The sequence below is a fragment of the Aspergillus aculeatus genome, assembly GCF_001890905.1.
Source record: "Aspergillus aculeatus ATCC 16872 unplaced genomic scaffold ASPACscaffold_11, whole genome shotgun sequence".
Taxonomy (NCBI): Eukaryota; Fungi; Ascomycota; class Eurotiomycetes; order Eurotiales; family Aspergillaceae; genus Aspergillus; species Aspergillus aculeatus.
In genome coordinates this window covers 102126-124568 of record NW_017962986.1, presented here as the reverse complement: position 1 = coordinate 124568, position 22443 = coordinate 102126, and the positions used below count along the sequence as shown (strand labels likewise).

The window sequence follows — 22443 nt, the reverse complement described above, 5'->3', positions numbered from 1 at the left end:
GCACCGCCCCAGGGCTTAGGTTCTAAATCCGCCACCGCCACCACCACCACCACCACCATCATCACCACCCATGCACCAGTATCGGAGGATATCACACATGTGGCTGTCAAGTGGGTGGGATGATCCCATCCCGCTTGACTTCCCAAGTATACCCCTCCTTCCAAGGTACTGGTACTCATACCCAGTTCGAGTGTGGAGAATACTCCGTCCGATATGGGATGGATTTTGACTGGGGATATCTGTACTGGTACTGGTCATTCCCGCCCATCCTCAGGGTCTTTCTTCTTCACGCCAGAATCCGAGGAGGTCTAAAGCAGTACTAGTACGTAGTTAGGGTGGATTCCATGAGCTGCTCACTCATTGTTCTTGACTGGTTCCACGAGCACCGCTACAGTTACAGCTACAGTCATCGCCCCAATGCTAGACCTGCTCCCGTAAACCAGTCCAATCATCGCTCTCATCCAACACGATGGAAATGTTTGAATCTTCTCGCAAGATAGGCACACTTTTAACTCCCATGTACACCGGTCTGAACACCCAAGGAAATCAATGGTGAGAACTGAAAGAGCACAAACCTAGTGCGGTGCGTCTCTTCCGTTTCGCTAAAACAACTAGTAAGAAGTACATCTGAACCATGAACCACGCCCAACGCTAGAAAAAAGAAATCCGTAAAACACTGAGAAAAACGTTCGTCGTCAATCAATCAGAGTCAATCGACCTGGGTTGCGCCCCCGGGCCGGCATCCACGCAGTCCGTGCTGTCTGTGAATGAAGAAAAAGATTACAATGCCGAGCAGAAGGTAACGTCGAGATTAGGAGTAGAATGCGCTCTTCTGAAAGCTCTCTGGCGAGATATCGCCCATCTTGCCCTTCAACTCGGGCTTGACGGTCGCGTCCGCCACTTCGTCGGTCACGTGAGCTCGTAGCGAGTTGCTGCGGCTGGTGGCTTCACTGCCCGAAGTGATGGCCTGCTGATGGGGACGGCGCTGGATGGTTTCCAGGTACGGTCCAGGGAGGTATCCGACACGACCGTCCCGGGCACGGCACCGCCACCACTCCGATGCGTTACCCATGGGGTCCGACTTGCTGAGGACAGCGACAATGTCGCCCTTCTTGACGGCCAGGTCAATCCCAGAACTTTCCTGGGCCTCGGGGGTGTAGTCATACAGCACGCGGCAGAAGTCGAGCTTGGAGGGATCCAGCGGTACCTGCTGCGCGGGCTCGCCATTCGGACCGAGCATCATCTGACGCCGCTGTTCCTCCTGTGAGCGTGCGAGAGCCTTGATGAGCTTGCCCATCAGGTACGGAAGGCCGAAGACGGCGATCAGGAACATGAAGAAAGGCTTCTTCGAAGGCTTCGGCGGGGCGGGAGAGCCATCGGGCAAGGTCGCGGCAACGGAACGGCCATTCATAAAAGCCGCGAATGCAGCCGGCGTGAGAGCCGTAGCATCCGCCGGCGGCGGACGACCGGTGATCTTTGCGATCAAGGTTCTGAACCAGCGGATCAAGGTGAAGAGGCCGAGAGCAGAGCCCAGGGTGTTGCGGAGGTTGCCAAGCTGCTCCGCGACGGAGACCATGGCTTCACATAAGATCAGCATATGTACATCCCACCAGGACAAAACGATGCAACATACCGAAAAACGAGCTGTGGGTCGCCATGTAGGTGCTCTCCAGCATCTGGGCGAAACCACCAAACGCACCGACAATGCTCTCGATCATTTGGAAAGTCGCCTGTGTGCTTTGACTGAAGGAATTGGTCAGGCTGTTCGGGTCGTTCGGATCTCCAGGCATGCCACCGCCATACATCCCTCCCATGCCGCCGTACATCCCGCCGTAGCCTCCATAGCCGCCATACATTGACCCCATCGTCCCGAAGCGAGAGTATGGTGAAGAGTAGGCCCCGTAGCCACCATAGCCACCGTAGGGACTGGTGCCGAGCCGAGAAGCTCCGTATGGCGAGTAATTGGATGCTGTGCGGTTCACGACGGCATTCAGAGTGTCGGGGCGAGATGGGAGATCAGGGGTGGCAGACGTGGAGGTTGAAGCGGCGCCGGTGGTTGCGGCCGAGGCTGGCGAAGAGGCCGTCATCGTTGCTGGACCAGCCGTGGCGGGTGTAGTGGTTGCGACAGATCCTGATTGTGAGGTCAGTAAGAATGCACCGAGCTGGAAAGAATCAGTTTGTGGTGCTCCTACCAGCCGTAGCGCCGGCTCTTTCCCACGGTTTGGGTGGCGAAACCGAGGCCATTGATAAGCGGGAATGTGCTGGTACCTCAACAGTCTCGCATGGGCAGTAACCCGCGAGAGGCCGGTCGGGCGAGACTAGGAGTGGGAGGCGAAGTCGAGAGGGTGGAAAGGACAGTAGTTGTTTGAGAGTGAGGGAGTGGGTGGAGAAGGGGAGACGAGAGACGAGAGCGAGAGAGAGAGGGAGAGAGAGAGAGATAGCCAAACGTAAAGATGGAGTTGGGGAGGCGGTGGAGGGAAGAAGGCGGAGGGAAGAGAAGGTGGAGTCACAAAGAGGAGAAAAGAACTGCCGCTGCATGTGGTCTCTCGGTCGGCGGCCCGCCCGCTGGGCCGAGGTTGATTTGATCTCAGTCTGGGGCTTTCTCCGAGTCTCGGTTCATCCACAAACGGTTTACTTACTCATTCTATACTCATTCTCTAAAATTTCTTTCGTCTGCATTGCATTGGCACAGGTCAATCAGGGATATCTTATTCTAATCAGCAAACAACAATTGCTCCATCCCAATAAGTTATAATACAGTAGGTGGCATATCGCCAGCCAGTCCAAAACTCCGAACGATGCAAAATCAGCCATCCACCCCACAATAAGGCAGAAAGGAATATGTCTACAACATTGACCACAAGCAAGACAGCCTACAACTCATCGCGCGGTGGCATGGCCGCTCGAGGAGTACGGACCTTCCATGCGCGTGGCGGCACCGGAAGTCCCAGCCAATAATTCCACACACGGGCGATCTCGATCACGATAATCTCAACCCTATGATTTGCGAAGTTAGCATGAGGACAATCCTGTTAGGGTGAAGGGCCTGCTACTTACAGTGTCTTCGGAACGTTGACCCAGCTCTTCAGCACATAGACATATGTATCCCAGACAATGGAGAATTCGGCCTTGATATCGTCCCAGAGGGTGTCGGTATCGCGGCGTTCGCGAACCCGTTCCCAAGGAAGCTTCTCGGAGATATACACAAAGTCCTCATCGTCGTTCTCGTAGTAGAACGTCGAGCCACCGTCCTTGAGCAGGCGTCGGGTTTTCTTGTCGCCACGGTCCTTCGACGCAATGCTGGCGGGGATCGAGAACACCTCGCCGTCTCCGACCTCCATGGCACGGTGGAAGCTCCGGACTGCGGCGACACTGTGGGAGATGCGACCAAGGGTGTTGATCAGCGCCACCAGTTCGGTCCGGCGCAGCAAGGGGTTCTCGCCGTTCTTGGTCTCGTCATATTCAAAGAGCACCTTCAAAGCGGTTCCGTATCCGTTGACCTGAAGCTTGCCCCAGAGACGGCACTTGTCGCACCCGACACAGTCCATCAGCCGGCTAACATTGCGGAAGCGATTGCGGAAATCTTCCTTCAGACCAAGGGCGCTTGGGTCCTGGAACATGATGTTCTCATCGAAGATCTGAGGCCGCTCGGCAAGGGTGGCAGTCAACCTCGACACCTTCTCCCGAGTTTGAGTATCTTGTTCGGGGTCGCTGGTACAGTAGTTGTAGCTCTTCAGGTGCTTCTGCAGCTTTGCCACAGCCCGGGACACCAGAGCGTAGTTGAAGTACAGGTTGGAGATGCGCTCGGGATGGTCGTGCAAGCGCTCCTTGAAACATTGCAGGTTGGGGTGCCACTGCCCAGTCGTCTGGTTGAGGTAGTCCCAGCAGAGATGCGTCGAGATGGAGGCATGCATTCCACTGATGAGGCGATGGAAGACCCGCTTCTCAAGGCACTCATTGTCTAGGGGAAGACGATCCGGGCGCTTCAATTCCTGTTGTAGCACACTGCGGAAGTCGTTCATGGCTTCAAGATTGCCCAGTTGGGGATTGGGCGACAGCTCCAGCTGGGAGGTTGGCTTGAGGAAACAGTTTTCGCGATAGATCGCATCCCAGACCTGGTGGGCGCCCATACCAGCATAGCCAGTAAATCGCTCGGGGTTGTCCACTAAACTGACGTAGTCTCCTTTGCTGCTGGCGCCCTCATCTTCGGGGACGCAGTAGTCTCGCTCGTCGCATTCATCATCGTACTCGACGACACAACTTTCTCCCACGTTTTCACCCAGCATCCCTTGGAGCGGACGATCACTGGGTCGCTCTTTTTGCTGCCTTCGACCTGGATGACCAGCCTTGGGTCCCTCGAGTTTACTCAGCTCCTCTGCCCGCCATGTTAAGGGGATGTCTTCCTCCGATTCGATTGTATTAACTGAGCATGCGATGTTTCCACACATGCTGTTGGCGTCCGACCAGAATGGACAGACCTTGTTGAAGAGGTTGAGACGGTAATATGAGAAGAAGTCGGTTTCTTGGGTGATAGACTGAAGGAGAGGGTAGACTTGATCATTTAACGCATCGAGAGTCGTATAGGAAACACAAGCGTCGGACACCATAGCGGTAGGGTCAAGCTAGAACAAAACACGATCAGTCTCATCGCCTCTCAATTGACTCGAGAGAAAAGCCGGCTGGACGGCCAGAATCCAGAAGTTTGTTGTGACTTACCGCGCATTTGTCATGGCCATACTGTAGGCCGGCTTTGCCCTCATGGCTCTCAGCGTTGATGCGCGCAGAGAGGGCAAATACAGCCAGATAGAAAAATTTGGCCGCAGAACGCATCTTGCTGCGTGCAAAAGCAACAGAAATCAAGAAACGGGCGTGTGGCGGAGGCAGAGCACGAGCTCTTCCGAAACGACAGACAAAGGCGAGATCCCAGCAAATGTGCTGAGGTCACTTTCAGGTATGTGTTTGTTTGGATAGACTATAGTTGGCGGAAATTCGAAGTCGGGATTGACCTTCACATGAAGATCATCAACGGCAAGGGCAAGTCGAGCCGAAGTACTCCGGGGAGCAAGTAAACAGTTTCAGGCCAAATTGACACTTTTCGCGGGGCCGAGCCACAAATAATTGCAATCAGTGTCACCACCAAAACGAGAGTTAGATCAAGGACTGGTGCGCGATCACTAATACAAGGGAGAACGAGGGATGTGAGGTCAGTTAGTCAAGAAGAGAAAGAATGAGAGAGAGGTTGCAGTTGCTGTTGCGAAGTGGACAAGCTGTCCTCGGTGGCGGCGCGGAGTTGCATGACCCGCAAGTAGTCATCAATAATCATAATAATCATAATAAAGAGTCCCTTTCCGACGGTTCGATATCGGTTTATCGCCGCCCGCCTTGCGCCTCTAACCTCCTGACTTCGGTTCCTGTTGGTCTCTGCCAGAATCTTAGATTATTAATTATCCTGACTCCTGATACCAGAGAGTTAGAGTATGCATTTACTTCCGGCCAAGTGAGCAAACCCACCCGGATCGTACCTCAGCCCATACCAAGCATGCCACCCTCACATACATCGATCGCATGGATCAATTTGATTGAGATCCTGTGATAAAGAAAGGAGGTATTTTCGAGCATCGACCCGGGCATGAAAACAAGGAGGTCGTTTCTATTCACTGTACTCCCATTGTTAAGGGATGCGTTCAGGGCCAAGACTAACGCCCGCCCCCACCACTGACTGGTATTGTTTCGTCTGGTTCTTGTCAGGATCGAGGAGAAAGTCCTCCTTGATTCCGTGATTCAGCTTCAGGAATTATGAAAGAGAGGACAAAACTGCAGAGATAGTAATGGTGACTGACGCATGACCCGGCACGGAAGATCTTTGACCGGCGCAGTTGTCATGTCTGGCTCAGTGTATGTATGTACCGGTGCGACCCGTCTTAATAGAGTAGTAGCATGCGGCACAATACACCTAGCATGAGCACATGACCTTCAATAGCATACTGACCGTGCTCAACTTAGAGGGTGAGCGACCCCGGGTTCAAGCTTTATGAGGTGTCAGGCAGGTATATGATTACTACTAGTGTCTCCAGGTTTGGACTGGTCCCGCCTATAGACTAATTACATGTCCATCAACTACCTCTCCCTCCTGAATGAGCGGTGTCAATTCAAGTGATACGTCGTCCAATTGTAAACTGTCAAGTAACCAGACCGACACAGGAGTCAGGACAAAAACTAAAACAAAACAAAAATAAACGAAATCACATCCCGATTTTGACAAAAAAAAAAAAAAACTCCTAAAATCATAAGAGCACCGACTGAAGATGCCCCTCCAGACGCTAACTCCGTGCTTCAACTCCGATTACAAAGCATAGATTGTCGTCGTTCTTGTTCACCGGAGCCATGGCCGGTAGAAAGAAGACAACATGGTATATATAAATACAGGGGAAGCAAATGTATCCAAGTTCCCTCTTGGGATAATATCACCAGACATTTGCGCGCTCGCGACTCAGCCTGGAATCGACTCAGGAGCACGGTTGTCACAACCGGTATAGTCCGGCGGGAATACTTGTAACTTGACTCTAGTTCGTCCCGCGACGGTTACGACGACGAAGACTGAATCTCTTGCGCAGACTCGCAAATGGGTTCGGATGAGGGGTATTGTAAAAAGGGTCATTCTTAAAATCCTCATCCTTGAATTTCTGCCCAATGATTAGAGACTGGTCATTCACCAACACTGCGGTACGCAAGACAAGTGACTTACCATGCCGGGACAGCGCATAAAGTTCCCGTAGTCGTTCATCATGTTGTTTCCCTCCTCGTATTCGTATGTATGGCCCTGAGGGTCCGTGTGACCTGGGGGGTAATGAGCCACACCATCGAGGGGGCGATGACTATCGAGGCAGTCCACAATTTTATCGTGTGGGGTAGCCTTGAGGGCCTCTGCGTTAGACTCGCGCAGGGCGGCCACCGGGCTGAGCTTGTCGATCACATTTCGCTCGGGGTAGACAGCATCGTAGGGCCCTTCATGGTGGTACTGATATACTCCGGCGTCGTCCAGACGATCAATAACATCGGGGTTCACCAACTGCGAGTTTCGAGAGAACCTCGGCTGGTGCGACTGGGTACGAGCGTGACGTTGCGAGCGATGGTGACGACTGGGACTCGCTTTCCTACGTCGTTGCTCGACAGGCTGATGTTCTGGGGAACCCGAATAGTGGACTGAGGGGAAAGATGTAGAACGCTGACGGTTCAGAGTCCGGGCGGGTGCTGGGGAGGAAGACAGGAATTGTTGGTAGGGATTAAGGTTTCCCATCTCAACTTCCGTAGCGAGCAGGTTCATTGAGTGCCGGGGGTGAAGGAAGGAGGACTCATGTGGATTAGGAAAAGATGGGGCGATGACCGCTGCCATACTGGAGAATAGTAGGAGTAAAGAAAGAAAGAGATAAGAGGAAGAGAGATTTTTGAGCCTTCACTCAAGGATATTGAACCGGCGTGCTCGCGAGTAATATATATCGGTCAATATTTCGAAGCGTGCCTATAAATGTATGTAGGCACCTAATAGTATTGATCACTAGTGAATAGCCTGCGTGATGCAGCCCGCAACTCAAAACGGGTGTGGGGCAAGCGGTGAAGTCGTGGCAGTTCGTATAGTTCAATAGACTGTGAACCTTGAGTCGATTGTCTAACCCGCAGTCACAGGAGTCACAGGAGTAACGGGGATTGGTGGGAGGAAGAAAGGAGGTTGTGTCAGGAGAGTAATATTGGTTGTAGTTGGTCGTAATGGGAGCTGTAGGCGTGGAGTAGGGGCCGTAGTATAGTAGGAGTATGTGGTAAGAATCTTAGGGAGAAGAGAAAAGATGTTGCAGAGCAAAAAGACAAGAAGCGATCTATCTATAAGATGATGTATTCATAGAAAAGGATCATCCATCAGAGTCATCAGCATCGCCTGTCAGTATCAGTCAGTCTCATCATCTTTCTTTTGCCGTTCATGACGTGACAAGTTGCGTATGCTCCGTATGATACTGCGCAGTGCTCCCGCGGATCCACGCGATCTGGGAGGGGCCCTGGAGACGCTTATCGATAAGGCTTCCCCTTCCAGTTTAGCTGCAGGATAGGGCCGGAAGACTAGACCCGTTCTGTTGCATCGGACCCTTCTCGATGATGAAAAGAACCCACGAAGGAACAGAGGCGAATTTTCGATGCCTCGCCGCACCTCTCCGGTCTAGCCTACATGAACCACTCATCGTGGTCGGTGCTGCGTTAGTGACTCTACGGGACTTCCGGAGGGACTCTCTCGATAGCCCCTCCCCTTCCTCCTCCTCCTGGTGGCTCCGGGTGGCTCATGTGGTACCTTGGTGGCAATAATGCTGCTCACTGTGCGATCTTCCGTCTGTCGTCACGTTCGTATGCTCTAACTAACTGGCATTGCTGGCTGACTAACGTTGACCCTCTTCTGACGTTCCAATCCTGTTGACATCATCACCAGTCATGTCGGGCACGACGCACATGAGAAAATTTTTCGATTTCTGGCCGAGCCATGATGTTACCTTTCAGTTGGGATAACTTGACATCAGCGAGGGAAGAGGTTTTCGAGGTTGAATGGTGAACCTCTCGCTTGATCCGAGCCCAAGCCCTTCAGGGCCTTCAACCTTAAGCTTATCGCTAGTATGCCGGTAGTGTCAGCGGCTCAAGTCCAACCATACTTAAGTAGGACAAGTATAGCCCGACTGAAACAAGTTTTGGAACTCTTGGGGGTGGTTTAGTTCGGCCACAGTAGCAATGCACGCGCCATCTACTATAATCCTCCCACTAAGTCAATGCCTGACCTGTCAGTGCAAACTCGATAACCATTGGGGTGGAGACTCAAGGGTCTGGAGTCTGAGTCTAGAGTCTAGCCATGCTTCGTATTCTACCCTGCACTAAATGATGCATGGAAACCGTTGTTACACCGGGCTCAGGGCCGGTCCAATGAATCATACATGGTTCCAGGTACCAGGAACTGGGTAAGGCAGGGTTTTCATGATGCACTCAAGTCGAGAACACCTTGCATATTCTCTACGCATCATCCACTTATGACAGCTACATTGCTTGCTTGATGAAGAACCAGCGGGTTAAACCTCCTTTCCATGGCTCCCATCCCAGCGATTGAAGTCTGGGCCCAAGACGCAAGCTTCTCGCTCGCAATCATAAGAAGTACATAAAATTGTATATGCACCCACTCGTGTTGCCTCTCAGTTAAGCTGCATCTGAGCCTCGATGTGTGATATGTACGCTGTGGAACCGTCACGGATTGAATTACCTCAATAATTTGTCTCGGTAGTTGAAGAAGGTGGCCTAATACGAGATCGCAAACGCCTCATAATCCAGAGAAAGCAAGCAGGATCAAAAAATAGCACGCGTATTCACCACCAATAGTTTGGGAAAAGAGCACGTTGGTTTTTGACATGGCACTACTTCCGCTGCGGAATCAACCACCGTACTACATAGACGTATTATAACCGATCCCGCTTATTTCTCCCGCGTTGAACGGGGCTGGTGAACTAAACTTAAACCTTAAGAGACAACCCATCCATTTCGCAGGCTAGATCCGATCAACTCTTGTCGCGCCACGCCGGAGGACGGTGGATTGTGCTGGATATGGCCCTAGTGCAATACTCGGAGTCAGAATCAGAGTCAGGGTCCGATTCAGAGCCAGTCCACGCGTCTCAACCACCCAACCAAAAGCTCTGTACGACGACCAAGCCACCGCCCACCCAATCCATTCCTCTCCCCCCGCTACCAGCAGCTTTCCATGACCTCTATGCCTCAAGCACACGGGTCAGTGTCAGGGATGACCCAAGTCTTCATGGGGGTCGTAAACGGGTCATCCCTCATGTCGAGGGCAACTGGCCAACGCATCTATATCTGGAATGTAAGTCGTCTGTCCGTCCAGCCAACAACATCCACAACCCACATCTTGTCCCTCCTATTGTAGGCTGCGAATACGAAAGAGAGACATAAAAGCTAATATAAGAAACCCTCGGGCGCGCTACGACGATCAGGGTACGCGTCCAAAGCCGAGCTTACTCTTCTGAGCGATGTGATACTGCAGATCCAACAGCAGCTGCTCCGCGGGAGCAAAACAAAGCTTCACAGCCTGCTCCATAGTGATCTTGGCGCCCAACTGCCTCTCCACATCAGTCTATCAAGACCGGTGGTGCTCCGGACCGAGCAGCGTCAACCCTTCGTGGAGGTGTTTCAATCCGCTTTGAAGCGGTCCAATGTCGCACCGTGCGTATTTGCTCGCCTTCTGTTTAAGAACCGGCATACCGTTTTGTGTTTTCTTTCTCTAGTTTTTGTCTTGGAACACCCATCTGACACCCCCACCTAATTGCTCAGGTTCGACACGACAGCAGATAGTCTGGACTGTGTCTCCAACTACGAGAAGACGCGGTGGTTCTATGTCTTGCGGGTGCGCACTCCGAAGGATGACGAGTTGAACCGTCTGCTGAGACTGTCCAATCGTGCGCTGGCTCGATTCGACCAACCGCCTCTTTACGAGATGGCTGTGCCGTTGTCATCGGCGGAGACCAAAACTGCAACACCAGCAAAATCTTCGCGAGCGAAGCCGAAGCCTGAGACGGAGATCCGAACCGACTGCTCGGGTTGCTTCCACATCTCCCTCGCCTGGAGCCTGGCCGAGCCTTCGACGGCAGAGAAAGAGCAGCTCGCTAACATCGATCTGCGCGAGCTTCACGCCCTCAAGATCGGCTTTGACTGTGTGAAAGTGAAAATAGGCAACCAGATCTCGAGTATCTCTTTGAACTGTCGGACTCTCTGGGATAATCGAATTCTTGGGATGTAAATCTTCATGATGAATGCATTATGTATGCATATACTGTACTTCGAGCACCACCGTAGAAGCGGTACCAAACGGTCATATACCATACACCCTGTAAAATACCACCCAAAGCGGTAATGACCTCCTCAGCCGGGCCGCCGCGCTAGTAAGCTTTCCTTCACACTTGCTTCCTTCGAGGTCACCAAACCGTGGACACATCACTCTTCCCTCACCCCCCGGCCCTCCACCAAACACAAACACAAACACATACACAAATACTAGCACTAAAATGTCCATATCCCACATCCCCCCACCGCCCATAACTCTGGTAATCTCCATTCCAGTCCCCCCAGTCCCCCTGGTCCCCCCAAACTGAAAGAGAACGAAAACAATCTAACCCCGATAGCACAGGAAGACCTCCAAGCCTTCCAGGCCAAACACTTCCCAGCACAGTCCCAACAACCACAAGCACCCCTAGCGACCCATGCCCCTCAGACCCAAACGGACACAACCACCGCCTCTGCGCCCGAAGATCAGTCTTCTTATTACTATTACGAGGAAGATAATGATGATGAAGACGGACTAGGCTACTACCCCGACGGGGTCAAACGGACCCTCACGGACGAGCAGATCCAAATCTTCCGGCATAGTGAGATCCATGCGCTGTTGCGGCAGAGGGAGTTACGCGAGGAGGCGGAGAGGGAGCGGCAAGAGGATGAAGAGGCAGAAGAAAAGGCGCGGCGCGCGGAGAGGACACTTGATCAGCGTGTTGATGACGGTGGGAAGGAGGAGCACGGTGCTGAAGTGGTGCTGAGTGTGGCTGTTCCTGCTGAGGCTGGTGGTAGTGGTGGTGGTGGTGCTGCGGCTGCTGCTGCGGATGTTAACGAAAAGGCTGCGTCACCTAGGCATGGGAAATCTTCCGTCGGGAAGAAAAGGCAGCGAGATGATGGTGATTCGCCTATGGATTATGGCGATGCTGGGGGTGAGCAGCAGCAGCAACAGCAGCAGCAATATGGTTCCACTGGAGCCGCGGGAAGGAACAGTGCATCTTCCGACCCTTATGCGGATCCGTCCAGGCGAGCGGCTCTGTTCACCGGCAGGAAGATTATTTCGTATGACGATTGAGCTACTTTGAAAATTGTGGCAACAATTCCTGTCCGTCCGCTTTGGGAGCTCTTATCGGGGAAGGCAACCAGCTCGTTGCTCGTTAAAGCCGGTAAGTCTCAGCTTTCTCGGTTTCACCACCTTTGCATCCACCTCCTTCATGATGAAAACATCGTATCAGTCATCCTTAGTCGGAACGCCATACCATCTGCGGATGTGTGAGGCTATGACGACTAAAATCTTCTCTCTGAAATATCCTTCATTCTCAATTCTCGTTACGCGTCGATTTATGGTCTTATACTAAGCACGCTCTAGGCCTATAACGAACGACTCGAATCATTCTGGCTATATACTCAGTCAGCACAGCCTGTACAAACAATGCGGCATGCTGCTAGCAAGCTCTCGGCTTGTTCGATGGGCCTTGGGCCTCCGCTCAACCAGGCCCGTTCTATTTCAGGTTGCACCGTAAGCATACAACTGAACTATGCCCAGGGGTTACACAACGATAAAACTTTTCACCGCCTTGAAAGAACGACGCTGCTGACATATCGATGAGGCAAATGGGCGATGTCTCAGGTCCTTCTGCGTTTACTAAACCGATCAAGCACTCCTCGAACTCTGCCTGGGAACCAAGGACCAGAAGGCGATAACTCCAACAAGCAACCCCATCATGATCGGCTGCAAGACTTGGACCCCAACGCGCGAGGCTATGGCGCCCGTCATGAATGGGAAAGCGGCAGATCCCGCCTGTCCAAAACTCGCAGTAAAACCTGTTTGCTTATCAGCCTAGTGTCTATGGTTTTCTTGCACAAATGATACTTACCCATGGCTCCCACGTGCAGGTCTTGTGGTATCACCTTGGTAAGAATGTAAAGTCCGACCGGATAGCATGGCCCAATGAAGAACCCTGTGTCGTGGTTTGCCTGCGTCAGCGTTGTCTATGCCTGGCAGGCTTCTGGCATGAATTAATGCTTACCTAGGAAGCACACCGTAATGGCATTGACCGTTATACTGGGCACTAGCCAAAACAACAACTGTAGAGCAATAGCCAATGTCATATAGACGAAGACCATCCGTCGTTCGCCAAACTTGTGCGTGATATCTGCCAGAGCCACACGTCCAACGGTAAAGCCGGCCCAGAACGCAGAGGCTATATAGCCCACTTTCTCGGGGTCACCATGTCTTACTGAAACGAGAAATTGGACGAGCCATCCTAGAAGATTGGGTTTAGTCACCATATATAGTTATCGCAAGCAAGTACGACGCTTCTTCCTCAACAAAGGTTATGAAATACTTACCACCCGCCGTGACCTCCGCGCCCACATACAAGAAGAAGAAACCGTTTAGAATCCACACTGTCCGGTTCGTCAACGTCGCTCTCAGGTCGCGAGCGGCGCTGCCTTTGGCACTGCTGCTGTTGGGTTTGAAAAGCCCCCGTCGGAACGTCCAGGCCAGGAATGAGAGATTCACGGCGCCGACCACCATCGTGGCGAGGTAGTAGTGCTGCCAGTACGGAGTGCGCGCGGCGATGGTATTGGCGATCAACGGGGCCAGGATCGTGCCGACGCCGTACACCGCGTGCAATATGCCGAGCCACCGGTGGGCGTCTTGCACGGTGATTGTGTAAGTGTTCATCTGCGCGTCCTGTAGGGCCACGCCGCAGCCCGTGAAGAAGAAGGCGGCCGCGAAGAGGGGGAACGGAGGGGCCCAGAACATCAGCGCATAGCCGATGCATTGGATGGTGGCCCCAAGGACCAGGGTGCCGCCGGTGCCGATCTGTGAGCAGATATGGATGTTGGTGAAGGAGGCCAGCTGCCACCCTATGAAGTTGACGAGGTAAATCATGGAGACCTGAAGCAGGCCGACGTGGTAGGTCAGTTGGATATAAGGGATCAGGACCCCTAGAGCGGCATCTTAACCGTCCACACGTAAGAGAATGTTAGCATGGATGGTTCGATCATGAGTACGAAGTAGCATGTGTATGTGTGTACTGTACCATTGAATCCAGCTGTCAGCGCACTGAAATTGGTGCTCATGATCCTGCCCATATTATCCTGTGCTCTTTTAGAACCGAGGAGGGGCGTTTCGGATGTTGCATTCTCCTCTCCATTGGGGAGGAGTTTGCCGTGCTCTTCATCTCTGCGATTGTTCATTCTGGGATCTTGTCGCAATGGCTAAGCTCGCAGAGACTTACAGTCAAGAATGCTACAAGGATCTGAGTACGATCATATATAAGCCTCCACAGTCTACAAGGCTACAGCAGTAGCAGCAGCAGGGCCATAGTGAGCTTCATAAGTGGGTTAACGCGGCTAGGACAGTCAGAGCCAAGCGAACTGAGGGGTAAAATCCCTCTTTGTTGAGTCCAAGCGAGGGGTAGTTTAGAGAGTGGATCATCGGGGATGTCGGTGAAGCGTGATAAGCATGATCAAGGGGATAGGGTGCGGAGCATTAGGCTGACTTTGATATATGGGTGCAACTGCGGCGCTCGCGCGGAAGAGCGCCAGGGTCATCAAAGAGATCTCGCCTTGAAGGCTTTTTTCTTATCAATTGCATTGAAGGATTCAAGCCAGTCTTGTCCTCCGATCTTCCCTAAAAGACACCATGCATTGGAGCGTAACCCTAGCTACTGCAATGAGGTGCATGACGCAGCAAGCGTAGGTGTGTTGTCTGTCGAAATGCAGGGAGGTCGGAGGGTTTCAATGGACCGGGTGACTTCTGGATGCAGTGCAGCTTGCATCGAGAACTCTGATTTGCATGGCCCCGTGTGGAAAGGTCATCCGATGGTGTTACAAATGATGACCAAAATGCAGCAGAGGGCCGGGAAAACGGTCCGACAAGGATTCATTCTAGATTCAAGATCGGCCTTGAGCTGCAGCTGGACCGATGCAGTGGAGCCATACGCCAAGTCGTTTGCAGTGAGTGCGGGCACGATTGTTCTTGCTCGAGGCGATCGCTCGTTGCATTAGGAATCGCATTGAGTCATGATTTTGGATTCAATCAAATATTGATTGCCTGTAAGTGTTGCTGCATTGTGGTGGCTTACAATGCTTGCAGCCACGCGTGGGCGTAAAGCTTATGTGTAGTGGTATATCTATCACAGGCAAGCTGAATCTTCTGATATTGACCACTGGGCAAGGGTGAGTGTGAGTAAAGAAATGAGGAAGGCATTGAGGAAGAAGAAGAAGAAGAAGAAGAAGAAGAAGAAGAAGAAGAAGAAGAAGAAGATGATGATGATGATGATGATGATGATGATGATGATGATGATGATGATGATGATGATGATGATGATGAATGAATTAATGAATTGGCAGAGGAAATGAATTGGAAGAGAAGAAAGACTGAATTGGGAACCGGGGCCCGGCCACACTCTCTACCTCATCTTCTCCGGTGGGTTCCTGGCCACTGCAATCTTGCGTACCTTCCCTTCTCCCTTCTCTTACTCCTCTCTTTCTCGTCTTTATCACAGACACTTCTTTGACTTCTCCACTTCTTACTCGACAAGTCGTTCATACTCTTAGCATCTTCGACGAGATTGCCTCAGTTCTTCTTCCTCAAACTCACTTCGAAGCCCACCCCCTCAATCAGGTATATTGTTCGCAATGAACGATCCCCGAAACACCTCAACTCCCCAGCACCAGGAGAAGACGGATGTGGCTGGTGATGCACCGCTGGAAGTGGACGAGAGGTCGAAGGTCTCTACTTCCTCCGGGGCACAGGATGCCTTTGGCGATGAGGAATTCGCAGAGGTCAAGTACAAAGTCCTTAAATGGTGGTATGTGATGTGATGCCATCACCGTCTGCGCCGTTACACACCTCTTGTCCGACTAATCATTGCTGCTGCTGCATACTAGGCAATGCGGTGTTCTCATGGTGGCCGAAACAGTCTCCCTGGGTGTCTTGTCTTTGCCTGCTGCTGTTGCTAGCTTGGGTCTAGCTCCGTATGTTTCTTCTCCGAAGATGGAGTTGGAGATCAGATCGACTAACAGTCCACACAGCTCCATCGTTGCTCTACTCCTCTTGGGAATGCTGGCAACCTATACTGGCTATGTGATCGGACAATTCAAGTGGAGATACCCCCAGGTCTGCAACATGGCCGATGCAGGGGAGGTGATCGCCGGCAGGGTTGGCCGAGAGGTCCTTGGTGTTGGCCAGGTTCTGTTCCTGGTTTTCGTGATGGCTAGCCATCTACTTACCTTCATCATCGCTATGAACACCATCACTGGCCACGGGACATGTTCTATTGTCTTTGGTCTAGTCGGCTTGATCATCTCATTCATATGCTCGCTGCCTCGTACGCTAGTGAAGATGTCCTGGCTCTCGTTCGTTTGTATGCGTCCTGTGCTTGCTCTGTGGACTTTCTGGTCACAGGTCAGACAGCTAATCTGGGAATAGCTTTCGCCAGCATCCTGTTAGCGGTTGTTATCACGATGTTTGGCGTGGGCATTCTGCATCCCGGAAAAGGTGTGGAAGCCACTGTACCTACTGACCTCACCCATGGGTTCGGTGCCATCACCAACATCGTCTTTGCTTTCTGTAAGTTCGAGACCACCTCGCTCCCCTCAGCTACGCTGACTATGTTTCCCAGCTGGACATGCCGCCTACTTCGGGCTAGCAGCGGAGTTGAAGGATACCCGGGACTTCCCCAAGGCGCTATGCCTCCTGCAGACTTTCGATATCTCGCTGTACATCATTGCAGCTGTCGTGATATATCGGTACGGTGGTGCAGAGGTGGCCTCACCTGCTTTGAGCTCCGCTAGCCCCATGGTGTCGAAGGCCGCATACGGCGTCGCTCTGCCCACTGTGAGTGCCTATCGCTTCAGCCTCGGATCATTGGCAGTATTGAGTCGCTGACATAGACTGAACCAGATCATCATTGCTGGCGTGATCAACGGCCACGTCGCCTTCAAGTACATCTATTTGCGCGTTTTCAGCGGCACTGATCGGATCCACAAGCGCGATTGGATCGCCATCAGCTCCTGGGTTGGTATTGCTTTGGGCTTGTGGGTGATTGCGTGGATCATCGCAGAAGCCATCCCTGTCTTCAGCAACTTGCTCAGCCTGATTGTACGGTCCCCATTGTCCCCTTCAGCAATTCGCAATTGTTCTGTTACGAAGCACAGCACTAACAAGCAAGGTAGACTGCCCTCTTCGCCAGCTGGTTCACATTCGGCTGCAGTGGCGTCTTTTGGCTATACATGAACCGCGGCCAGTGGTTCTCATCGCCCCGTAAAACAGCCCTGACAATGCTCAACATCCTTAGTTTTACTGTGGCTGCGTGTTTGGTACATACACTATCCACTCCCCGGACGAGCGACGCTTCAGGCTGACAATCTTCACCGATAGTGCTTTGTGGGATTGTATGTCTCCGGGAAAGCGGTCCACGATCATCCTAGCCGTATGAGATTCTCGTGTGCGGATAATGCGACCTGAAAGGGCTGGTACTTCCAAAGATACTACTAACCTTTCATACTTCTATCCGACTACACTCGACAATCCCAATCCCGGACGAGTGGGATGCCTCTTCTCTCCATCTCATAACCAGAGATGTAATTTTCTTGGTTGCGTGGTTTTTTACTTTTCCGAACATTGACTGCCAGTATCTGAGGACGGTCACGCGGAACCTGTACTGTATATAATGGTTCATGGTTCACAAGCGCTATGAGAACTGGAATCGACTCAATGGAAGTCTCCGCACGTAATTCACATTCCAATAAGAAACTTGCATAGTCCTTGCAGCTCTAGCCTTCGCTAGACACCCGGGGATATGATTATAAAATAGGTAATAAGACGCAGAATAGTCCCCTTTCGCCCCCAAGGCAGCATACCAGGTTTGGCTGCCGCAGCGGTTAGGTATTAATTAGTTTTATTCCGTTAAGAAAGTTTGAATACTACATGGATCGCACATGCGCTCGTCAGGCAAGAAAGAGGGAAAACCGGGCCATGGAGTCAGCAGTCTATGCGTTCCAAGGGTTGTTGTATGTATGGCACGCAAACAAGTCCCCCTTAATGGTATGGTAAAATTACAATTCATTCGAGCCCCGACTCGCCCGTCTCATCCGCCGTTTCTTCCGCCGACAGGAATCGATGGCCTCGGGCGTCAACATGTCCGGCGGCAGCTCGAAGTCTCGTGGCTGGAAGTCCGGAATGCGATGCCCAAAGGCGTACGGCGTCCGAGCGCCCGTGCGGTAGGCCGAGAGGGCTGCTTTGCGAGTATCTGAATCGGTGAAGAAAGAGGTGAGTGGCTTTTCGGGATCGGATGGCGGCGGTGGGGGAAGAGAAGAAGGCGGAACAGTGGTCGTGCTCGTCGTCGTTGTCGTGGACGAGCCGGCCTTCTGGAAGTATGCGGTGATGGTGGCCCGCTTGGGCGCGGTGAGGGTGGTTCTGGGTTTCTTGCCTGTCGGCCCCGTTGCAGTGGTTGCAGACCGAGCCTCCTGAAGAAGTTGACGAGCAGCCCAGGCATCGACGTCGTTGGGGTCTGGTGGGTCACCGGAATAGCTTTGGGCGTCACCCCCTCCTCCGTCTGCTGCGGCAGTGGTGTGACCGGCAGCCCCCTCTCCCTCTGCGTCTGCTGTCGATCGTTCTTCTGCTGCTGCTGCTGCTGCTGCTGCAGTGGTCGTTGTCGCTGTTGCTTCTTTCGCATCGGCGGGAATTTGCTCGGCGGGTTTATCCTTATCTACCTTACGGCGCTTTTCTTCTTCCTTCCAGATCTTAAATTTCTGGAGAACAGCGGAGATCTCCCGGATAAAGTAGTCGCGTTTGGGCTCGTAAAGTTTCTTATCCTGCTCCGTGTGGCTACTGATACCCATGATTCGGAGCCAGTCGTGACCTTGAAGCTCATCGAGGAGACGGTCAAGGTTTTGCTTCTCATGTTGAGCTCGATCGCGTTCTATGTTCCGGAGCTGCTTTTCCTGGCGCTCGTTACGACGATGCGCGCGGAAGAAGATGCTCTCATCGAGGGGATCTTCGGGGATCGGGTCGGCAGAAGGGTCTGAGGGGGGAGACGGGGACGAAGCAGGTTCGGGTAGAGCAATAACTTCGCAATTGTGAAGGTTGATGAGCGGATTCCCGAAAGGACGGTCCAGATCTAACTCTGAATTGGATTTTATTCGAGCAACGATCGGAACAGGAAGGTCCTCGATGAGTTTGATGGTGGTGCTACCGGCTAGGAATTCTGGAGCAAGTATTGTAAGCCTGGATGTGCGTGGAGACCATCATTGATGATCGTTACATACCGGTCTTGGGCGGCTCCAGGCTGAGAAGCTCTTCATAGTTGGGGAAGTAGGCCGCTAGCTCGCTGCGGGCGCGAGAGCCTGTGTCGTTGGAGCGGAGGGAGCGCCGTGACTCCCGCGCATTGGAAGGAGATTCGGCGGCCGGCTGAGAAGCGACCGCGCTGCGGGTGGAACGATTTGATTTTTGTGTGACTGCAGCTGGTGAATCTTCCTGAATGGGTGTTGCGTCCGGTGCTGAGGGCGGAGCTTGACGGCGCGGGCGACGGGCCGATGAAGCGGCGGTGGCAGCGGCAGCGGCGGAGGAGGAAGGAGCGGAGGAGCGACCGGCGGGGGAGATTCGACGGGAGACGGAGGGGGATATGGTGTCTAGGGGATCGGGCGATTCACGCTCCTGGTGGAGATAGAATGAGGGTAGAGTATTGACGGGCGTCTCATGGCGTAGAATGCGACGACGCTCGGAGTGTCGCGGAGTATTGGGAGACAGGGGAGACGTGGTCGTGTTGGAGGAGACCAGCGGACGGCGCGTCAACGCCCGCCGGGATTGCGCTCCAGATGCAACTTTGGCGTGCGGGGAAGGAGCCGACGAGGCCGCGGGCGATGGCGAGGAGATATGCGATGGTCGAGGATGAGAATGGGAGTTGGTGACGTCGAGTAGATCGGGGGAGCTTTTGCGACGCCGCGACGAGGAAGAGGATTCCTGCAGTCGAGCTCGTTTGGCAGGCGGCGGATCGAGTGTTCGAGGCAGTGAAACACGGGCGGACATCAGGAGAGGAGAGGAGGAGCTCAGAGGGAGGAGATTTGCCACTGCGACAGGAGCATGTTCTGATCGGAGGACCTGAGGCAGCTTGAGATTCCTTCTTTTCCACGTTCCCGACAAATTGATTATAAGGGTGGTAGGCTTGCGGAAAGAACTCGGGGGAACAAGAAAGGCAACGAGACAGTGAAGTTTGGAGGTTGCAGTCTGGGATTTGGGGAGAGAGAAAGTGAGAGAGCGAGAGAGTTTGAGGAATGTACGGAGTAACTGTATGTAATAATTGAGGAAGGAGGGAGGGAGTCCTGTCTCAGACGTGACCATACTGTATTGTTCCTCTTCTGCTTCTCCTGCTATCTCCATCTCCTTAATTTAATCTTCACCAACTCATTCATTCCTCCATTCTGTGCACATTCACCTATTCACCCATCCACTAATTCGCTCTCCTGTTCTCTCAATACTTCTGAAATGATAGACTCGATGACAGCCCCCCAATGACAAGACAGAGGTTTTCTCCCCCAAGGACCAATTGAAACTATGCACCCCACATTATCCTCCAGTCTTTCCTCCTTCTCCGCTCCAGTTGTGGGCGGAGATGATGCATTCATGCTCATATCCAGAGCTACTCGCACATGTTTCCGAGGATAAACGTGGGGGAGACCCCCCCTAATGACCTGGATGAAGATTCTTTTTCCGCACTGGATTCCATATTCCTAATTGTCCGAAGCTTAGAGGAGGAAATTCCCCCCGCGCCGTGGCCTCTTTAAGTGGGGGAGAACGTGGGGGTGGATGGAGAAAGCAACGAAGGGCGATCAGGGCTTCATTCAATCCAATAACTGATCCATGTGAGTTTCTTCCCTTCCCTTCCCCTCTCGTGCATCTTATATCCTTTCACCCTCCCTCTAGTTGATCCGAAGTTTCGTCCCCTCATATCTCTTTCACCCTGGAAGCTAACCCGCCGTCGGCGCGATACCATACAGACCCGAACAGACCTAATTCATCGCAACTCTCGCCGCAACTTTCCCCCAACTACAAATAGACACGATACATCATGGCCCGTACACCTCGTCCCCTCACACCAGGGATATACGTCCCAACCGTGGCCTTCTTCAGCCCCAATGAAGACCTAGATATCCCCACCGTCGAGCAGCACGCCGCCTACCTGGCGCGGTCCGGCGTCACCGGCCTCGTCGTGCAAGGCAGCAACGGCGAAGCCGTCCACCTCTCGCGGGAGGAACGCAACGAGATCACCGCCGCCACCCGACGGGCCCTGGACGCTCACGGCGCCGCCTCCAAGCCCCTGATCGTCGGCACGGGTGCCACCTCGACCCGGGAGACCATCAAACTGTGCCAGGACGCCGCCGCAGCGGGGGGCGACTACGTGCTGGTCCTGCCCCCGTCGTACTACAAGTCGCTCCTCACGACCCAGACCATCCGCGAGCACTTCGAGCTGGTGGCCGCGGCCTCGCCGGTGCCCGTGCTCATCTACAACTTCCCGGGGGCCTCTTCGGGGCTTGACCTGTCGTCAGACGACATCCTCGCCCTGGCCGCCCACCCCAACATTGTCGGCGTGAAGCTCACCTGTGGTAACACGGGCAAGCTGGCCCGCGTCGCCGCGCAGGCCAAGCCGGGCTTCCTGACCTTCGGCGGCTCCGCCGACTTCACCCTCCAGACCCTCGTCGCCGGCGGCGCCGGCGTCATTGGCGGCGTCGCCAACCTGATCCCCCGCGCCTGCGTCCGCGTCTTCGACCTGTACCGCGCTGGTCAGGTCGAGGACGCGCAGCACCTCCAGGCCGTCGTCGCCCGCGCCGACTGGCACGCCATCCAGGGCGGCTTCGTCGCCGTCAAGAGCGCCCTCCAGTCCTACCGCGGCTACGGCGCCCTCCCCCGCCGGCCGTGTGTCGTGCCGGCCGCAGAGCAGGTGACGGCACTCAAGGAATCCTTTGCCGAGAGCATGGAGCTAGAGCGCCAGCTGGAGAAGCAGCAAGCTTAGGGATGATTTGTTCGTCCAACCAAAGACCTCCCCCGCCCTACACAATACACCTAACTTCCACACAAGCAAGCAAGCAAGCATAATCCTCCAATTCCATTTCATTCCCATCTGTTTTGTTCAACCCAAGAATCCTCTTTCTTCCCATCGTAGCCACCACCCATGGTCACATACACACACATACATATCGTAGTTGTAAAAAGTGCCACCCCAAAACGGCCCGCCCCCGTTCTGTCGAGATACTCAGCCAAAAGCCCAGCTCGTATCGTATCGTATCATCTCTCCCCAACTCCAAATTCCCCCCATGTGCACTCCAGTAAGAGATAATGGGATCTGAAGCTGAAGCTGACGTTCATTTAGGGGCGCGCAATCCCCAGCGGAGAAACAGTGTTCATCCTTGGGCACGACACGAAGCGTCATTCGATCGCACGATATGGAGAGATCAAAGGAGCGAAGGAGAGGGAAGTGAGTTCAGCGACCTTGGGAGATAGAGGACTCCAACCCTACCCTGCCTCTGGAGAATTGGATGCGGTATATATGCTTACAGCATTATATCTTATCTCGA

The 22443-nt window shown here is 53.3% G+C and overlaps 8 protein-coding genes across 8 annotated transcripts; 3 read left to right on the top strand and 5 right to left on the bottom strand.

The window, feature by feature from the left end:
• Nucleotides 1-370: 370 nt before the first annotated feature.
• On the bottom strand, nucleotides 371-2260 carry pex13 (peroxin PEX13). Its single transcript, XM_020205488.1, has 3 exons — nucleotides 2193-2260; nucleotides 1634-2131; nucleotides 371-1578 (listed from the first exon to the last, which is right to left on the bottom strand). The coding sequence occupies exons 1-3, from the start codon at nucleotides 2242-2244 to the stop codon at nucleotides 812-814; spliced, it is 1317 nt and encodes a 438-aa protein (XP_020054550.1). The 5' UTR covers nucleotides 2245-2260; the 3' UTR covers nucleotides 371-811.
• A 613-nt stretch (nucleotides 2261-2873) lies between these two features.
• Nucleotides 2874-4830, bottom strand: ASPACDRAFT_31344 (ER oxidoreductin; the record flags this gene model as incomplete). The annotated part of the gene is made up of 3 exons (XM_020199804.1): nucleotides 2874-2997; nucleotides 3058-4622; nucleotides 4717-4830. The coding sequence occupies 3 exons, from the start codon at nucleotides 4828-4830 to the stop codon at nucleotides 2874-2876; spliced, it is 1803 nt and encodes a 600-aa protein (XP_020054549.1).
• A 1430-nt stretch (nucleotides 4831-6260) lies between these two features.
• ASPACDRAFT_121936 (uncharacterized protein) lies at nucleotides 6261-7871 on the bottom strand. Its single transcript, XM_020196482.1, has 2 exons — nucleotides 6746-7871; nucleotides 6261-6683 (listed from the first exon to the last, which is right to left on the bottom strand). Exons 1-2 carry the CDS (start codon nucleotides 7391-7393, stop codon nucleotides 6564-6566), a joined length of 768 nt encoding a protein of 255 aa, XP_020054548.1. The 5' UTR covers nucleotides 7394-7871; the 3' UTR covers nucleotides 6261-6563.
• A 1671-nt stretch (nucleotides 7872-9542) lies between these two features.
• On the top strand, nucleotides 9543-10930 carry ASPACDRAFT_121934 (HVSL domain-containing protein). Its single transcript, XM_020196481.1, has 3 exons — nucleotides 9543-9895; nucleotides 10026-10254; nucleotides 10363-10930. The coding sequence occupies exons 1-3, from the start codon at nucleotides 9622-9624 to the stop codon at nucleotides 10826-10828; spliced, it is 969 nt and encodes a 322-aa protein (XP_020054547.1). The 5' UTR covers nucleotides 9543-9621; the 3' UTR covers nucleotides 10829-10930.
• A 1578-nt stretch (nucleotides 10931-12508) lies between these two features.
• Nucleotides 12509-14061, bottom strand: ASPACDRAFT_53195 (putative MFS transporter; the record flags this gene model as incomplete). The annotated part of the gene is made up of 5 exons (XM_020202710.1): nucleotides 12509-12678; nucleotides 12732-12815; nucleotides 12885-13121; nucleotides 13207-13821; nucleotides 13905-14061. The coding sequence occupies 5 exons, from the start codon at nucleotides 14059-14061 to the stop codon at nucleotides 12509-12511; spliced, it is 1263 nt and encodes a 420-aa protein (XP_020054546.1).
• A 1135-nt stretch (nucleotides 14062-15196) lies between these two features.
• Nucleotides 15197-17601, top strand: ASPACDRAFT_121924 (neutral amino acid permease). The gene is made up of 8 exons (XM_020196480.1): nucleotides 15197-15680; nucleotides 15760-15846; nucleotides 15904-16235; nucleotides 16301-16441; nucleotides 16494-16708; nucleotides 16775-16972; nucleotides 17047-17190; nucleotides 17252-17601. The coding sequence occupies exons 1-8, from the start codon at nucleotides 15508-15510 to the stop codon at nucleotides 17336-17338; spliced, it is 1377 nt and encodes a 458-aa protein (XP_020054545.1). The 5' UTR covers nucleotides 15197-15507; the 3' UTR covers nucleotides 17339-17601.
• Nucleotides 17562-20627, bottom strand: ASPACDRAFT_121923 (acetyltransferase SAS4-like domain-containing protein). Its single transcript, XM_020196479.1, has 2 exons — nucleotides 19141-20627; nucleotides 17562-19079 (listed from the first exon to the last, which is right to left on the bottom strand). Exons 1-2 carry the CDS (start codon nucleotides 20210-20212, stop codon nucleotides 17929-17931), a joined length of 2223 nt encoding a protein of 740 aa, XP_020054544.1. The 5' UTR covers nucleotides 20213-20627; the 3' UTR covers nucleotides 17562-17928.
• ASPACDRAFT_1889470 (dihydrodipicolinate synthase family protein) lies at nucleotides 20592-21989 on the top strand. The gene is made up of 2 exons (XM_020198529.1): nucleotides 20592-20733; nucleotides 20869-21989. Exon 2 carries the CDS (start codon nucleotides 20940-20942, stop codon nucleotides 21879-21881), a length of 942 nt encoding a protein of 313 aa, XP_020054543.1. The 5' UTR covers nucleotides 20592-20733; nucleotides 20869-20939; the 3' UTR covers nucleotides 21882-21989.
• Nucleotides 21990-22443: the final 454 nt, after the last annotated feature.

Coding starts and splice junctions, on each gene's coding strand:
- pex13 (XM_020205488.1), bottom strand. CDS start 2,244: ATGGCCTCGGTTTCGCCACCCAAACCGTGGGAAAGAGCCGGCGCTACG. Junction 2,132..2,192: donor AAGAGCCGGCGCTACGGCTG/GTAGGAGCACCA, acceptor CCTCACAATCAG/GATCTGTCGCAACCACTACA. Junction 1,579..1,633: donor GACCCACAGCTCGTTTTTCG/GTATGTTGCATC, acceptor TCTTATGTGAAG/CCATGGTCTCCGTCGCGGAG.
- ASPACDRAFT_121936 (XM_020196482.1), bottom strand. CDS start 7,393: ATGGCAGCGGTCATCGCCCCATCTTTTCCTAATCCACATGAGTCCTCC. Junction 6,684..6,745: donor TTATGCGCTGTCCCGGCATG/GTAAGTCACTTG, acceptor ATCATTGGGCAG/AAATTCAAGGATGAGGATTT.
- ASPACDRAFT_121934 (XM_020196481.1), top strand. CDS start 9,622: ATGGCCCTAGTGCAATACTCGGAGTCAGAATCAGAGTCAGGGTCCGAT. Junction 9,896..10,025: donor AACGCATCTATATCTGGAAT/GTAAGTCGTCTG, acceptor TACGACGATCAG/GGTACGCGTCCAAAGCCGAG. Junction 10,255..10,362: donor AAGCGGTCCAATGTCGCACC/GTGCGTATTTGC, acceptor CTAATTGCTCAG/GTTCGACACGACAGCAGATA.
- ASPACDRAFT_121924 (XM_020196480.1), top strand. CDS start 15,508: ATGAACGATCCCCGAAACACCTCAACTCCCCAGCACCAGGAGAAGACG. Junction 16,236..16,300: donor GTCCTGGCTCTCGTTCGTTT/GTATGCGTCCTG, acceptor ATCTGGGAATAG/CTTTCGCCAGCATCCTGTTA. Junction 16,973..17,046: donor GCAACTTGCTCAGCCTGATT/GTACGGTCCCCA, acceptor CAAGCAAGGTAG/ACTGCCCTCTTCGCCAGCTG.
- ASPACDRAFT_121923 (XM_020196479.1), bottom strand. CDS start 20,212: ATGGTCACGTCTGAGACAGGACTCCCTCCCTCCTTCCTCAATTATTAC. Junction 19,080..19,140: donor CCTGGAGCCGCCCAAGACCG/GTATGTAACGAT, acceptor TACTTGCTCCAG/AATTCCTAGCCGGTAGCACC.
- ASPACDRAFT_1889470 (XM_020198529.1), top strand. CDS start 20,940: ATGGCCCGTACACCTCGTCCCCTCACACCAGGGATATACGTCCCAACC.